Consider the following 16922-nt stretch of genomic DNA (forward strand, 5'->3'; position numbering starts at 1 on the left):
TGTTTTTGTCTATGAATTTCGTTGGGTATCCATTCCTACTAAGCAAGTCATGGATATTAACCAATCCATCTACAATAATGTCATCAGAGCAAATCATTCTAGCACTATGAATCAGGATCTTTATCAAGTTTCTTTTGTATCTAATTGATACGGCACTATAGAAATGAGTATATTGTTCAACTGTAGACTTTCTGTGTATCCCTCTTTTTAATGCTCCATCTGCTCTTCTAGTTGGCCGGACATCTAGAAACGATATGCTATTATTCTGTCCTCCTCTACTGCAAAAGTAATCGATGGATGTGTTTTATTAAATATCTTAAGTAAATTCTCCTTTTCATGTTCTTTTTCTAATACTATGAAAGTATCATCTATATAGCGACAATAACATGTCAGATGGCTAATTGTGTCCTTAAGTGGTCCATTTTCTAGTTTTTCAATAAAAATGTCTGCCAGTAGAGGGTCCTATAGTGACCTCATGGCTACCCCAATCAATTAGCTATAATACTCATTGTCGAATCGGAAATGGACATTCATCGTGCATCTAAGAATCAACTGTTTTATTGCAGATGCGGGAAGTAAGGTTCCTATGCGTCACTCTGTTAATTCATTGCAAATAAAATCCACTGTTTCAAGTAGGGAAATGTTAGTGAATAGAGACGATACATCTAATGCTATCATGACGTTATTTATTATCGACATATCTTTTATATTATCAACAAATTCAAAGGAATCCTTGACACTATGCTTAACAATTTCTTTGAGCAATGGCTTGACAATTTGCACCAATCATTTTGCTATAGTATGATAAGCTGAGTCATTCATATCTAAGACGGGTCGAAGGGGTAAGCCACTTTTATGTATTTTTGGCAGGCCATATAACCTTGATGTAGTCGTTCCTGTAGGTTTCAACATTTCGAACACTTTTTCCGAAATAAAACCTTGTTTAACTTGTTTCGATGATTCTCTTAGTTGCTTTTCAATCATATCTGCCACGTCATTCTTCACTACCAGTTTATAAAAATATTACTCATCTTGACACATTCTAAACAATTATTAGTCTAAGAAAAGAGGAGTTAATCAACATGACCAATTATTTTTAAAGCAATTAGTCCCTTTGATAAATTTCGATAGCGTAATAAGAAGACGATAATCTTCGTCTTCTTATTATACAATTATTCTTAAACAATTTCCGATGCGAAAATGAAAGTTCTCATTTATCTGTCTTTAAGAAATTCAGTAGCAGTAACATACTGCATAGATGCAAACAAGTGCGTTTCTTAAGATAAATAGATTTATGAGGATTAGTTTCCTCTCACTAAAAGGTAATGAATACAAGTGTTTCATCGCAGTGAGAAGTCATAATTCGGTAGGGTTTAGCCATATTAGAAACTAAGGAATTACCGAATGATAGCATTGTAAAACCGTCGCACTGTATCACAAATTGACGGAAGTTGGGAATGTAAACTAAAAGATGCAAACTCATTAGTCTAAAAAATAATACGCTCTAAAAATTTCGAAGGCCCTAAGTTTAATAAAATAAAACACATATTCATGTCCAAAGAGCTTCAATCTACATTAAAAAATCTATCCCATGCTGTTCACAGTTTACATTAACTTTTCGGATAATGTTAACGTGTGACGAAAATCATTTAAAATAAGAACATTTTACCAAACAAAACTACGAGCTTTGTTGCTTAATAATAATAATTAAGATTACAAATGAGTTAGAAAAATATCAACGATTGTGAAATGATACAAAAAATGTGTATTTCGACAGTGAAATGTATTCTCTAGAATGAGAAGGAAAATGTCATGTAATTTCATGTATATATATATATATATATATATATATATATATATATATATGCAGATACCCGTATTCAATAATTGCTACACAAGCGCTTACAAATTAATGTAGATACATTTAGAAACGCACAGAGAAAGAAAAGCACATGTACAAAATAGTACCCGTATTCAATTTTATCATACTAGTGTACCCATAACAATAAGACAAATAACAGGAATTATTAAAGTTAATTCTACATTGATCATCTTAATCACTATCGTCATTATCACTAGTACGATTCTGAACAATGACTTGATGATAATAAGAGTTACAATAAAAATATAAATAATTTAATAAATTCATTATTAACTATTATTATTATTACTATCATCATTATAATTATCATTGCCAACATTTTTTATGTGAAAAAATATCAAGGTGAACTAAGAACCAATGAAATGCTTAGTGACGTTTAAATATGCAAAATAGAATAGAAAATTAAATATTAACTTACACTGATAGAATGAGAATAAAATTTATTTGTTGAAAAAAAAGGAACACATTTTTGCTCATGCAATAAAGAAAGTGAGAAGGAAGATGTGTGCATATGTGTGTACACATCTACAAGAAAGATACCCTGAGAAAAATTCTTACTAACAAATTGTCCTAGAAGCAAAAAAATCTATAATTACACATAATGCATACTTGTTCTAAAAAAGAATTATGGATAAGGTGAAAAAAATCGAATAAGAATATGGAATGTTGAATACTTCTCACATGAAGTATCTAACTGAAAGTATTTGGATGATGATAGTTTTTTTTCTTTTTTAAGATCTTCAGTAATATAATTTGTAACATTTGTGTCGATCTACTTCACACACAGATATTGCTCAAGTTTAAAAGTACAGACGGATATAACTAGTGAAGTACAGATAGTACAAGTTAAAACTTACATTGAAATAGTACACAGAAAATAGTCAATCATAATAATATTATTGTAATGATGACATCATTATTTCAAGTCGATGTGTTGGCAACAATTAAATCAGAAGTTCGCTTAGTTGGTTAACTTTTTCATATATATATATATATATATATATATATATATACATGCGCAACTTAAATATGAAATAACAAACTAGTCCGTGAAGGTTCACAATTCCATCAAATGTCTTACATGTCTTACCCTGCTTAATTTGAACTTTATGTCCTTATTTTGTGTTTAAAATTCTCTATCTTTTCCCTTTTTTTTCTATGATATACGTTTACTTGTGTAGAAGGTTCTCTGTAATTATATCTTCCTAATACAGAAAAATTGGAAAACCGAAATCAAACTGCTCAGAACTATGTTTATGTTATGAAGTATATACTTTTGTATTTAAACTTCACCAAACGAGATTTCGCAGTCAGTATTATGTGAAAAAAAATGCTATTAAGCAACCGTTTGATACATATTTATTATAGATAAAAAAAGTAATGAATTAGGTAGTCATTACTCCAGTTTCACATTTTTCTGTTCTTGTTTATTCGCAATGCATTCAACATGTAAGATTAAAACAGAATTAATTTGTTTCACGGGTAATAAATTTTCATTATATCAATTAACCTATGAAAGTACTAATTTCTACTATCTATTTCATATATCCCTACTAATAAATGAAGTATTCTCATCACCCCCTCCCATCATTTAAAAAACACGTGAATAACATGCAATAAATTACTATATCATTCGATGTCATTTATCGATTTGATAACTCTGCAACTACTTCCCTCTTCTTCGCTCAGCCAATTTAGACTACAATCAATAGTGTAAAGACGAAAGTAAAACGGTAGCGAGACTAGGTACAGAACATGAACGTTTGACTAGAGAATAGAAACGAACAGGTGATCAAGTAGTTTATGACGAGAAAAAATAAATGAAGGATATATATATATATATATATCAGGAAAAACGAACAATGATTTAAAAAATTTTCTCACGTTAGACTAAACAATTTAAACTGAATAACATTAAATCATTGGTGATTATGATATACAACTTGGTATTACACGTGTATACATATACATACAAATACACACCTTAAGTATAAAATAATAGAAGTTTTGCATTTTAGCAACTAAAATTTCAGACATCGAAATTAAGTTGATAAAAATGGAAAATGGAGTAAATAGAAGACGAATGAAACTTATGCTTTCTTCTCTTTTTAAAAAAAATAACAAGCCAACTAAATTTTCTTTTCATCTGTGGCATGGACATACAGATTGGCCCGGATTCTTTTTATTATGGTTAATCAAGTAATCATATGTTAATCTAAATATAGTGGTTGGATAGTGGTTAACAGTAGAATTCAAAGGGTGCGAGATTTATCAACTAAATTTATCGGCATCTCAGTGTCGATGTGTCACACTTAGACTCGAACCTAATACCTTTCGCCTCAAGAACTAAAAAGGCATTTATTGAGCTAAGGAATGAAACTTTAATAAAAACTTGTGAATAAATGATAGTATCGAGGCAATCCGTGAAGGATGTACATATGCCAACTAAGACTGATCAATTGCAGTGCTTAATATTAATTGTGGGAAAATATTAACTCGTTGCTTATTCTGTTTCCTGATAACAGTAAAACACAAACCCGTGTAAATATTTGAAAGTTTACATTTTAACAAAATAACAACTGAATAATGGGTCTCAAACGATGAATAAATATTAAAAATTTCCATACCTTAAAATGTTAAACTAACTTATAGTTGAAGAAAAACAAGTTGGAAAGCAATACACATATATAAATACAAACATATGCTCAGTAGATCATCTTAACGTTCATATATCCACTCAATTTTCAACTGCACTTTCTTTTATATGACGATTATTGTTAGACGACACAGATAGCCAAAATGATGCAGTTAGAGGGCAAGGTTTAAATTTGTGACTCAGTAATTTCCATTTCATTATTGAAACCATTATGCTATGTTGTTTTACTTTCGAGATCGTAAACCAGTTTAAACCATCACTGTTTCATTTTATAACCTTAAGTTTTTTTTTAAAAAAGCTGAAATTTTCATATCAGCTAGGAAAATACTTCAGATATCTATGACGATTTCAATTAATTTCTACTATAACATTGACAAGGTACTAACAATAATGGTGAAACCAAATGGATTAATACAGCAAACAGGAAAATTTACTTTGATAACAAACAAAAAAGCAGTAAATACGAGTGCTTCCCCCCAATACTTAATTTCTTACAGAGATACAGGAATATAAGGAGACAAGGCATAGTCCTATGACTGTAATAAATTTTTTACTAACTTAAAATTATAGTGAAAAAAGGCTGATTCCTTTATGCTGACTGGTTCAATGATAGTATAAATCGTCTAATAAGATCATTACAATCACGTAATGGCATGTAATAAAACATGGAGTGAGAAACTTTCTACCATATCAAGGAAATGCCTAAATTGTTGTTTTCTAACTGAGTTTCTTCGCATTAGATGAAAGAGATACGATTACTTCACATGAAATCAAATTATCTAGAATGAGTATCATTATGAGATACAGAATTTCTGTACAGGTATGGTATGAAATGCATGAAAAATTGCGTTTGTAATATAAGAATAATATTAGTAAGTAAATTCTTATTTACAAAAGCTGAACAGTAAGTAAGGGTCAACAAGTATGCTCTTTTTCTACAGTCACCCAAAATTTCTAAGAGTTCCAAAACTGGATGTTATGTGTATAAAAGAAAACAGATATACTACAACAAACATAAACTCAGTAACTCAGTTATTATCATTATAACAGGGATTATATCATTTCCCTCTACTACATAAAGACATCTGTTAATATTTGATTAATAACTGGGAGGAAAAAATTTTATTAAATTTTACTCATGTCAGCGGAAATGTATGACATCTATAACATTTCTGTAGTATGCATTATACATCATAGTAACTAAACAAATGATTTTGATCCCTTCTTATATATTGGGACAATCAGCGATTGAGACCAGTCAGGTGAGATTACGTTTAACTCCCAAATTTTAGCTAAAACATTAGTCAACCTAATCTCTAAAATTGGACCACCATACTTAAAGATCTCTGGAGCCAATCCATCTGAACCAGCTGCTCTTTCTCGTTTCAGATTAGCTATAACCTGCAGTCAGTTGGACCGTAGGCAGAAACGACGAAAAGGCAACGACGTGTGTCCCTATCCTTCCGAGTTCTTACGGAGCCATTCAGCCGAATAACACACAGGCGACTGTTAACGGGGACCCACTCTAATAGTGCTTGTTCTGTCCTCGTACTAAGTGCTATGCCTACACCTGCAAGTCCACGAGAACCAGCTATCGGGTCGCCAGATACACAGAGGATGTATCTCGTCAGCTCTCCGTTTCGGAGAGGTGAGATTAAGTGAATGACCACACTAGGATCCTGTATTGGTGTTTCGGAGGCACAGCATACATCAATGGTACGAGATTCTAGGCTCCAATGTGTAGTTTGGAGCAAGGTTTCAGTAGACCTTGGACAGTGTTTGAGCACTGGAATCGTTGGCTATGGTGACACTTGAGGAGGAAGCCAAGAGTGGAAGTTTAGTGTTGAAAGTTGAGGTAGGTGGAATAATAGGAATTGAAGAAGGAGATTGATTATGAATACAGTATTCTTGAGGGCTGTTAGAGGTATGAGGGCGGCTATCACTTTCAGGTTGCCCACAGTCAGTTAGTCACGACGTAGAACTTAGTACGTACGTACATCAGTTCGAGTTGCCATACCACATTCAAGGAGTATAATACAGTGAAATAAATTTGCAAAGAGAAAAAGATAAAGACATGAGGAATTCAGAAGATTAGAATTTGGGAGAGCATAAATAGTGGATGCACCTTCGCCACTGCAAACGATTTTGGACCATGTCATTCAAGGTCTCTAACCATTGGTTGTTATCATCTCGTGGATCCCAACCAGGTAGTCTACACCTACCAACATGGCTCGTACTTGTTCGGACCTTACCGCCGGAGATGGATATCCGTGGGATAAGGCGTGGTGAGCATTTTCAGGGTCGACCTTTTCTAATCCCACCCCTCCTTGTGGGAAGGCAGCATCGCTGTCATGCTGGTTGTCTGAAGGAAACACCTTACTGCCATCACACCTCTGTACAGTCAGCAGTACGACTTCGCCTTCGGACCTTGGGTTTGCTGCTTTTAGTCTTACCGCTCTTCAACCGATCTGCCTGGCATGGTAGGACCTTGAGGAACTATTGTTCCAGCCAGTATAGCTCGATTGGTTCATCACGATAGGCAAGCCCGACCACCACGTCAAGATAGCAACAATGGTCGGGACATACGAGTATATATATATATATATATATATATATATATATATATATATATATATATATATATATATATATATATATACTGGACTTATAATCTGGTCGTACAGTTGGGTAAAAGTCAGTGAGCTATTTGGTCCGATAAGATAATATTTAAATTTGATTATAGGTTAATTTTCCAGTCTATTTAACTTATTCTTCAAAATTTCTATCTATTCACTCTGTACACGTTACTATCCATATATTATCATTAGTAACAATAATAATGATAATAACTTTTAACATTCAAATAACTGTCAAAAAAGACAGTAATAACACAAGCAGGTACATACATACACTGGTGTACGTGTAAACTTTGATAATGGACGAAAAGTGAGTACAAAATGTACGTCAAACAAAATTAGGATAGAAAACAAATTACCATCAGTGATGACCAACTAACATGAAAACTATTTGCGAACCGAACTAATCTCTCTAAACCATCCTCATATATATATATATATATATATATATATATATATATATATATATATAATAGAAAATAACTGAACTGGATAATTAGCGTGACAGAAATTGACTCAATGATTCCAGATAATCTAAACTCAGTTTTATATTTACACAAGAACACTTAGAAAGACAAGTTTGAAAAGCTTATACTTTTAGAAGCTAGAAAATACTACATAGCTATCAGTCGACGTTGAAAATAACCATGTAGGATATATTTATTAAAGGTTAATAATGTGATTCGGTTACAAGGTCTTAAATATAGGTAGCTTTTTAGTATTGCTTTGACTACGAAGTCAACAAATATTGAAATCAAACATATAAAGTGGACCAAAACAAGTCGTGGATTGATAAAATTAGTTGTGACATGGCTTATGTAATTCAAACTACGAAACTGAGATGTACGATGTAAGATGCATAAGATGATACAATAAAAAGAATGTTTTTTTTAGTATAAACAGACAAAAACAAATCAATTTAGAAATAATCTAATTGTTCGCAGTATGGACTTTCATTTTAAAGTCTTCAAGAGCTTAAAAACTAACACATGTAGGACTAATGTAATATTATTCGAAATTGATAGCACGACCAAACGCCTGACGAATTTTGCGCACGTATTCAGAAAGTTCATCTGGATTTGACAACCTCCATTACTGATGGCGTAAGCAAGACGAACTGCCAACCAAAAGACAAGCTTATTGAGCAGCAGTTTGCTCTACCTTACTTTATGACTACAAACGCAGCCGCAAAATATTCGATCAATGATGCCTTCAAAGCATTCCTGATGTATATCAAGACGATAGAGTGAGTAATGTTGAAATTATACACAGGGCACCAGGTAATAAGGCGAATCAGTCCATGACATCGTGAGTCGTTATCAACTCAAGTGGTTAGGACATATGTTAAGCATAATTAACCACCGACTACATCGACTCTCAATATTACCTGATATACTAGTCGGGAATAAAGCTGAAGGCTACCAAACCAAGATGGGACATCATTCCATGATGCCATTGACAATCGGGCTGAGAGACTTAGGTAGATTCAGACTACCTGGTTGGGGTTCACGAGATTTTAGCAACCAATGGTTAGAACCCCTAGGTAAGAAGGGTCAGAATCGCTTGCAACGGTGCGTTCACTCTATAAAATTTTTTTCCATGATCCCGAGTTTCTTGTCTTATTATATCTCCTATGTCCTAACGTTACTACTACCATTAATACTGTTACTAATTATTCCACTCCAGTATCGAAGTGTACTAATGTGGTTTGGCAATTTAAATCAATGCACATATGTGCCAGCCTCTACGTTGCATAAGACCAAATGACTGAAGTGTACTCATTCTTAGCCTTGTTTTAAACTGTTAACATTTTAATATTTCTCTATCGCCTAGTCACATAACTTAGTTCATGTCTTTATTTCTTTATTTAAGGATTTTTTCATCTTTTGCGTATTTTCTTGCCTGTGATGATCATCTGTATGATCATCCTGTATGACCACCTTAATTGAAATGTAACATAGATTTTCATTTGAGAACTTTTACAGATTTCTGAATGTATTTATTGATGAAAATGTTATTGATGGTGTCATCCTTGTGATATTTACTTAATACATTATTCTTAAACAATTGTTCAATATTAAATACTATAAACAAATGAATTGTAATATCATGAAAACATTTTATTTGTTGATCACCTGTAGAAATGTTTCATCTGAAACATGATAGGAAATCTTCAAGAAGCACATTATGGAACCTCACTATTATTATTAGTTTATTATAATTCATATCAAACACAGTTTGCAATCAACCTACTCTAAAATTGATATTAATACTACAACATTAATATGAAATCAAACACATTTCATTTGAAGCATACATAAATAAGTTTATGTAACTTGAATAATAAGGGTTCGATGTTTTGAAAATCTTGCCATTTCTTTGAAATAGAAGTGTGATGAAATTGATGGTAGATAAGTCAATGAGTGTCAAATCATCCTTAAAATTCATAAATATATATTGTGAATGACTTGAAACAACTAGTCTTAAACACTTAAATCACCATTAGAGTAAAAAGATAAGCTATTAGATTTGAGACTTTTCAAAATTGATAATTTAAATATAAAAAAGTCTTCCAAATATTCTCAAAGATAATGAACTCTTGGAAGATTGAGGAACAATAACTCTACTGATAATACAGACACAGAAATAATATTGAACGATAATATAGCTAAACAACCTGAAAAAACTTAATTTTTTTAATAGTAATAATTCTGAGGAGGATTTTAAAGATACTACTCAGAGATGTATGGACCTATTGAGCTTTCTGTTTTAAAACACTTAGATTTGGCTGTGAATGCACTCAACTAAGTTGTTGGAAGGAAAACAAATTCTCTGATGTTGATCTTTTTTAAGTCATTCTTTGTATTGTACTTAATTCATTTGATATGTCCATCAGTACCATAATGTACTCCTTAGTTTGAAGTATCTATGTTTTATGAACGATAGATGATCTGAAAAGTATTGATTTATTCTAATGTTTGATTATTATAGCCTGTTAGTCACGTGTTATGTAGGAAATGTATTTTTCCTTTTAAAAAAACGTTGTTAACATATGCATCCGAATAAGAAACAGCAGTAGCAAGCTTTTTGTACACAAATAATAAGACCGTGTGAGGATTTTTCATTACAACATGAATAGTAAACAAATGTCCAATGACAATCAATAATTGACAGCAAAATTACGTGACTATTATGTATGCTAGTAATAAAGGCAACGTTGACTTTTGAAACGGAAGAAACATTTATTTAGCTTCGTGATTTTCAATTTTCGCCGAAATATGAGCTCCACTCAAACATCGTATGTAAGAATTTGAGTGTTAATCGGTAAGCAATATTCAACGTAACAATGGACGATATTATTTAGCTGCATTGCAACTTGGGTACTTAAGTCAGAAATTGAGTTCGTAGAATACCACACATAAAAACAAATGAGAAAAGATGTACAGGAAATTAGACAAACTTACATTATTCATAAAGCCACTGCTATTATTCGTATTATTGTTAGTAACAGTAGTACTAGAAATACCAGCGTTATGAATGTAATTACTATTGTTATTGTAATAGTTTATAATTCTATCACCACTAGTCCCAGTAATAAACTGATCTGAATTAGCAATTGTTTGATGAGAATCAAGTTTAGTGTTAATATTAGTCAGTAGAGGACGATTCACAGCGCTTGAAGATAATGGCCATCCACCGACTAATTTAGGTGTATTTTGATACGGGTTAATTTGTTGATAGTGTAATGCACCCTGTGATTTAGATGAAGTACGTGACTGGATATTAGTATTAACAGCTGCTGTAGTACTGTTATGTTGTAACTTAGGAGTATAATCCTGTTGTTGTCGATGTTGATGATGATCAACTGAACTTATATTTGTATGGTTTTGATGCATATTGGTAATAGTATTCGAATTTATAACTCCAGTGATGGAAGTAGTTGATAAAGAAGGGGATAAAGGTCTTTGCTTACGAGATGGCAATGGAGCAGTTGGTTTTTCTGTTGTGTTACTCGAAGTTGTTGTGGTAGTGGTTGTTGTTGAACCTGTTGATGATTGACTAACCTGAGAAAATAGATTAATAGGTTCCGGATGTAATCCAAGTGTTTTAGGATAAGTAATACTGTTGTTAAGAATATCAAGTGAATCAGAATATACAGGATGACATTGACTAGAATGAGAAGCATTGATAACATTTGATGTGGAAATTTCATCCAATGGAATAGGATGCGAAGAACACTCTTTAGATGTAGAAATTATGGAATATAAATTAGCAGGACTACTATTTTGAGACCCAGCATAGTACTGAAGAATTGGTTGAATGTCTGCGTCAACAGAAGACTGAGATTTTTCTAAATCAGATTGATTTGTAATTTCATAAGATTTGGTCAAATAACCAGGTGTTATGGTACCGAATTGATCTAAACATTAAGAAAAAATAAAGCATGTAAGTTGTAAATAAAAACTTAAATTATAAGAAGAAATAGTTTCAAGTATTATTTAGCAACATTAGAACCAAAAAATTGAAACAACACAACATGTGATGTAATAAAACATTGGTTTAGACTATCACATTTCAAAATAACACTGACATAATAACCAAAAAGAAAAACAATGAGGACTAAAAACTACAGAAATGTAAAATGATGTTAAACGCATGAAGTGGAAATTCAGATTCAGAGCAATCAGGACATCACAACGCAGGTGTTAGGCCAAAAACACAGCACTAGAACCGAAAACTGATGAGATAAGCAATTTTTAAAGAAGTTAATAATATGTAGTCTATACGCTAACCTTTAATCCGATAGCACTAAGTAAAACCTCTAAATATAAATTGGGTAGGTAGAGAGAGACAATGTACTATGTTTTTGCTCACTATCTGTGATAAGAATAATACGATCCCTATATCTAGGAAAATTTGCCATCACTAAACTCAAATATCAAAGTTACATGGAAATCTTTATACTGATTATGCACAATAAACTGTATTTGAAACATTACTGTCACCACGACCGTATTATTGAGTGTCGAATAAACAAACAACAGGGAAAAAGAGTGTATGTAGTTAACCTGATTATTTCAAAAAGTGAACTGTGCTGACAAACGATTAAAAGTAATTAATATATATAGCTGAGCAGTGCTTTGAATTATTGGTTTAATTGCTAAATTACTAGATCTTATATCATTGTATCACGTTTTCGAGCTGTTCCACCAAGATCATTCTGGACAACCAAGTAGTACTATTTTTTTTATAACACAAAACAAACTGTGCTTGAAAGTTAACTACATACATTTGTATCTGATTATTAAGTCAGCTACTAAGATGGTACACAATATTCCATATGCTCTCATTTTGACAACTGATAGTTCGTTCATTAAATCATAAAACCTTAATTCAAAAAATTTCCATTATCATATAAGATAAATTTATTTATATTAACTTGATTAAAGTGGATAGGATGTTTATCTCTTTACATAATAGTAAATTATTAAATAAGAATTCAGAAAATGTACCATTTGAGTAGGAAATTATATGTTTGACCATTAAGTAATAAAATAATAATGTAACTTATTTATCAGTACAAAATAGGTAGAGCGAAATTCGAGACCATGATTTATTTGGTTAAAATTCGATTATTTTACCCACTAAACCATCGTTCTAATTGAGTAGAAAAAAATATGCTTCCAGTAAACTTATCTGTTATTACTACGTTCAAAGGTGTACTACAGATCTAGACAATCGACTGTTATCTAGTTGTTAATTTGTGTTAAAGTATATTTGCAACAGATATCCGGATGGAATTGTTCCCTTCAATACAGCAGTATATCAATTTATCAAATGAATGAAATTTTTTGATGACCTGTTTTCAAAACTTTTGTGAGAAGTATACTTCCATCAACGTATATGTGAATATAAAAATTGCATGATTTTAAAGGCATTCTATTAACAAATTGGACTTATTAAAAACAAATAGATGTATTCTAACTAAAAGAATAGGGTATTTTAACAAAAAAAATACGTCGAGATTATTTCTACTGTTACTGCAGTTTGGTGATACTAGTTCTTTTGAGACAGAAAAGTGATTTATCAGTAAAATTAAATCAGTCTTTTTCATAACAGGGAGTTGAGGATTAGAGAGTAATGGATAATCGTTTAATCCTTTTACGAGAATATAGGAGTATAATCAATTGAGGAAATCAGGCCGATGAACTAGAACATTAAACATGTAATGATAACGAACGGTTGGCGAACATTCTCAATACACAAATAATTTTAGGATAATTTAAACCTATGAAGTGATAATTTAATAGCTTAAAAAATACATATATACAAATGTTACATTAAGAAAATTGAAATAACACGGATAACATCTCTAATGGTAACCAATAAGATGTCATTTAATTTAGTCGTCGAAGTTTGCAAAACAATCCGATATGGTTTTCAAACCTTGATTCCATATTATAATGCAGTTTATTAAGAGCTGGTTAACTAAAAATTAAAGTTAGCGCTAAGCCTGTGTCATGCTTAACAGTAAAACCCACCTAGAGCCCTACAAAGAAACATCTGGCACTGTACTCATATTTATGTCGTTTAGGCAGAGATACTAACAATAAGCCAGCTCATATTGAAAGCAGGAAAATCCTATTAAATAGCAAGTACTCTCAGATAGGGCAAAAAAGATATCTGCAGTACTCATTTGAAAATAAAGTTATGTTGCATAGGCTTACGTTGATTAAATAAGTGATCTGGAAAAGTAGATTGTCCATTGCTACACAATCTGTTATGATCTGGATCACAGTTGCTGGATAAACAACAGTTGGACGATTGAGTATGATGAAAACAGATAGAAGTTCCCGAATTTTGATCAACGAAATCAAGATTTTCACGGGAAGTAGAGTGTCCCGTAGGTTTTTCTGTCACTAGAGAGTAACTTTGTATTCCATTACGACATATTAATTGATAACTTCGACTTGGAGTTGTCGGAGTTGATAGGTTATTAGGCGTAGTCCGACACTTTAGTCTGGCTCCTTGCTGTTGGTGAGAAACAGCTGATGTTGATGACTTATTTGAGGTACCACAGTAATTCGATAATTCCGATGTAAATCCACTGTTTGGTATAGACCCGATAGTTGAATTCCGCATAAAACTAGCTAACACATCATCGTCTTGACTTCTGTCATCTCTTTCTTCTCCTGTTTCTATTTTTAACTTCTCTTGAGTCTCAGTTATATTTGCCTTACAGAAATTCAACTGTGTTGACAATGACGACGATAAAGATAATAATAACGAAGGTAGCAATGATGTACACTTATTATTAACTTCTAAGTTATATTTATCAATGGAATTACTTCCATCTAATGAAGCACTGTTGTTCATTTCCCAAGACGAAATATTGGAACTTTGTGCCGAGTCATCTGACATATAATTTACACGTTTGTTACTACAATCAGCAATATTAGTCTGTGCTCCGATTTCTTGATCTACTTCAGCATCAATGTAATTTTCATTACTTATCGCTTTTAGTGATAAACACGTAGAATCTGATTGACTACGAACTAGACCACTGCCACTGTTCATAGAATTACTGGTAGTATAGATTTCAGGACCTGATTGTACAGGACAACAATCAGCAGATGTTACTGAACGCAACAATTGGTCATTTTTTGTCACAGCAGACTCCAAGTGTTTACGTATTCGATTAGGATAATATCTAAAACAGTTACGGCTGAACTGTACGCCCGTAGATGGAGTTGTAGAGATTTTTTCCTTATTGTTGTTACTATTACAATGATCATCACGTTTATTACTTGGCATACATGTTCCAAATGCAGAAGATGATAAACTGGAGTGACGAAAGTGTGGTGTACACCGTAGCAGAGTATTACTTCCACGTGAATAAGATGAATAACTTATTGGGATTTTAGGGTTTACATCTCTAGAATTTAGTAAACTGTCAGTTGTCGTTGTTGTTGAAATGACTGTATTATTTACAGAAGATATTGATTGATTACATTTACTATTAGTAATATTGGCATTTTCAGAAGTGCATATGCTCCCTTCTGAATTATTTGTTTTCGTAGTATGTGCGGTAAAATTGTCTGCATCGTGAATTTTGAAACAATTGAACGATGTCATATTTGTAGGAGATTTAAGGGTTCCCAAGTAAAGACATCATATTAGTAGTGATGGTTGCAAATGTGAACAGAGGGAAAGAGTAGTTATGACGTTTTGTATGACATAAAATAAAGTACAACATTCTTAGGTAGTAGAACCACCAGTATCGTAGAGAACTTCCATAAAATATAATGTTGAAGGAGATAATAAAGAGCGAATGTGATATGATTAGTTCTTATAACGTTGTACATGACATAGATTTAAGAAAATTGAACTGTCCTATCACACCAGGAAAATTTTGTAAACTTTTAGGTAGGACATTAGGCATTTACTAAGCATCAATGAATATAATTCCGATACATCACTGGGATTACTAAAATCGAGCAAGTATAAGAACCTTTACCAGTGATTATTTCCCTGGTATTACTGTTATCGTAATCATTAAGCGGGAATCGAACGGTTGAATCAATCACATAAGTATATACAGTTAACTGTGTGACCATGCAGGTAAGAACAGATTCCAACATATCATTATTAACGGGACTGATACAATACATTGGTGTTAAAGAATAAGAATTTGTGCATTTATCTACACATGGAGGCAGACCATAGGTCATATTCACACTACATACATGGTACAAAGTTGTATACATACACGATAAAAAAAGTAAACTGCCACTGTTAACACGACTAGTAATATTTCCCACTCAAAATGTGATAGAAGTGCACAATTTTACAAACATACGAGGACATATAGACACCTAATATGCAAACACATATGTATTTAACACAAAAGTAACCACAAATGGAAATTCGTGAATGTAAGCACTCCTTTAAATCCCAAAAAGGAAAAAATCTGGACAACCAAAATAAGTTATTGATATGAGAAAAAAACTATAGTACTGTTGAACATAACCATCATTGTTATAATCATAATAATCATAATCATAATGATAATAATAATAATAACCAATTGGATGAAATCCATGGTACTATTAAGAATCAAAAGGGAGAGAGAAAAATGGACATTAGTTGCAAGCCTATCCTCACTAACCCCACTCTTCCAATGCCTTATTTAACAAATAAATACACTTCAAAATGAATATGCATACTTAGTAAGCATAGTTCAGGCTGAAATAACATGATAATTGACATTACTAACACACTGTATGAGACTGCCTATACATATTGATTGTCTGTCTTTCATTTAAAAATGATATTCATAAACATATGAATGACTAATCAAAAGTGCCAGGGGGAGAGAGAGAGGAAGCAACAAAACAAAATAGTGTATTCACCTTGTCTAATCAGATTTAGACCCAGATACATAGGGGAATATACCTAAAACTCATTTGTTCATTCTGCATAACAGAAACTAAAGTAATATTAGTAAATTATCTGAAAGAAAACCAAAACTGTTATCAATTATGAAGTGTTAAACGATATTTCAGTTGGAGATATAGAAAATCAACTTCAGAGGATTTAATTAGTCATAAAAGTAGAATGCTCACGAAATATTACCGTTTTTTTCACTGAGACCACTTATCAAACTTTGCAGAAAACTGACACACTCACTACATTATTACACATGATAGTAATAATGCTGCATTGAAGCGCATGCTATGTAATACCA

General features: G+C 32.1%; 1 protein-coding gene across 1 annotated transcript in view; it reads right to left on the reverse strand.

Annotated features, from left to right (window-relative positions):
* The window catches only part of Smp_129670 (apoptosis stimulating of P53, putative), a gene marked incomplete at both ends in the record, with an annotated part of 59618 nt that extends 44308 nt beyond the window's left edge, over positions 1-15310 (reverse strand). The window contains 2 exons of the mRNA XM_018791570.1: positions 10639-11594; positions 13903-15310. Of these exons, the coding sequence (XP_018645279.1) occupies positions 10639-11594; positions 13903-15310 (2364 nt within the window). The remainder of the gene's footprint in view (positions 1-10638; positions 11595-13902) is intronic.
* Positions 15311-16922: the final 1612 nt, after the last annotated feature.

This window comes from Schistosoma mansoni, assembly GCF_000237925.1.
Source record: "Schistosoma mansoni, WGS project CABG00000000 data, chromosome 2 unplaced supercontig 0120, strain Puerto Rico, whole genome shotgun sequence".
Lineage (NCBI taxonomy): Eukaryota > Metazoa > Platyhelminthes > Trematoda > Strigeidida > Schistosomatidae > Schistosoma > Schistosoma mansoni.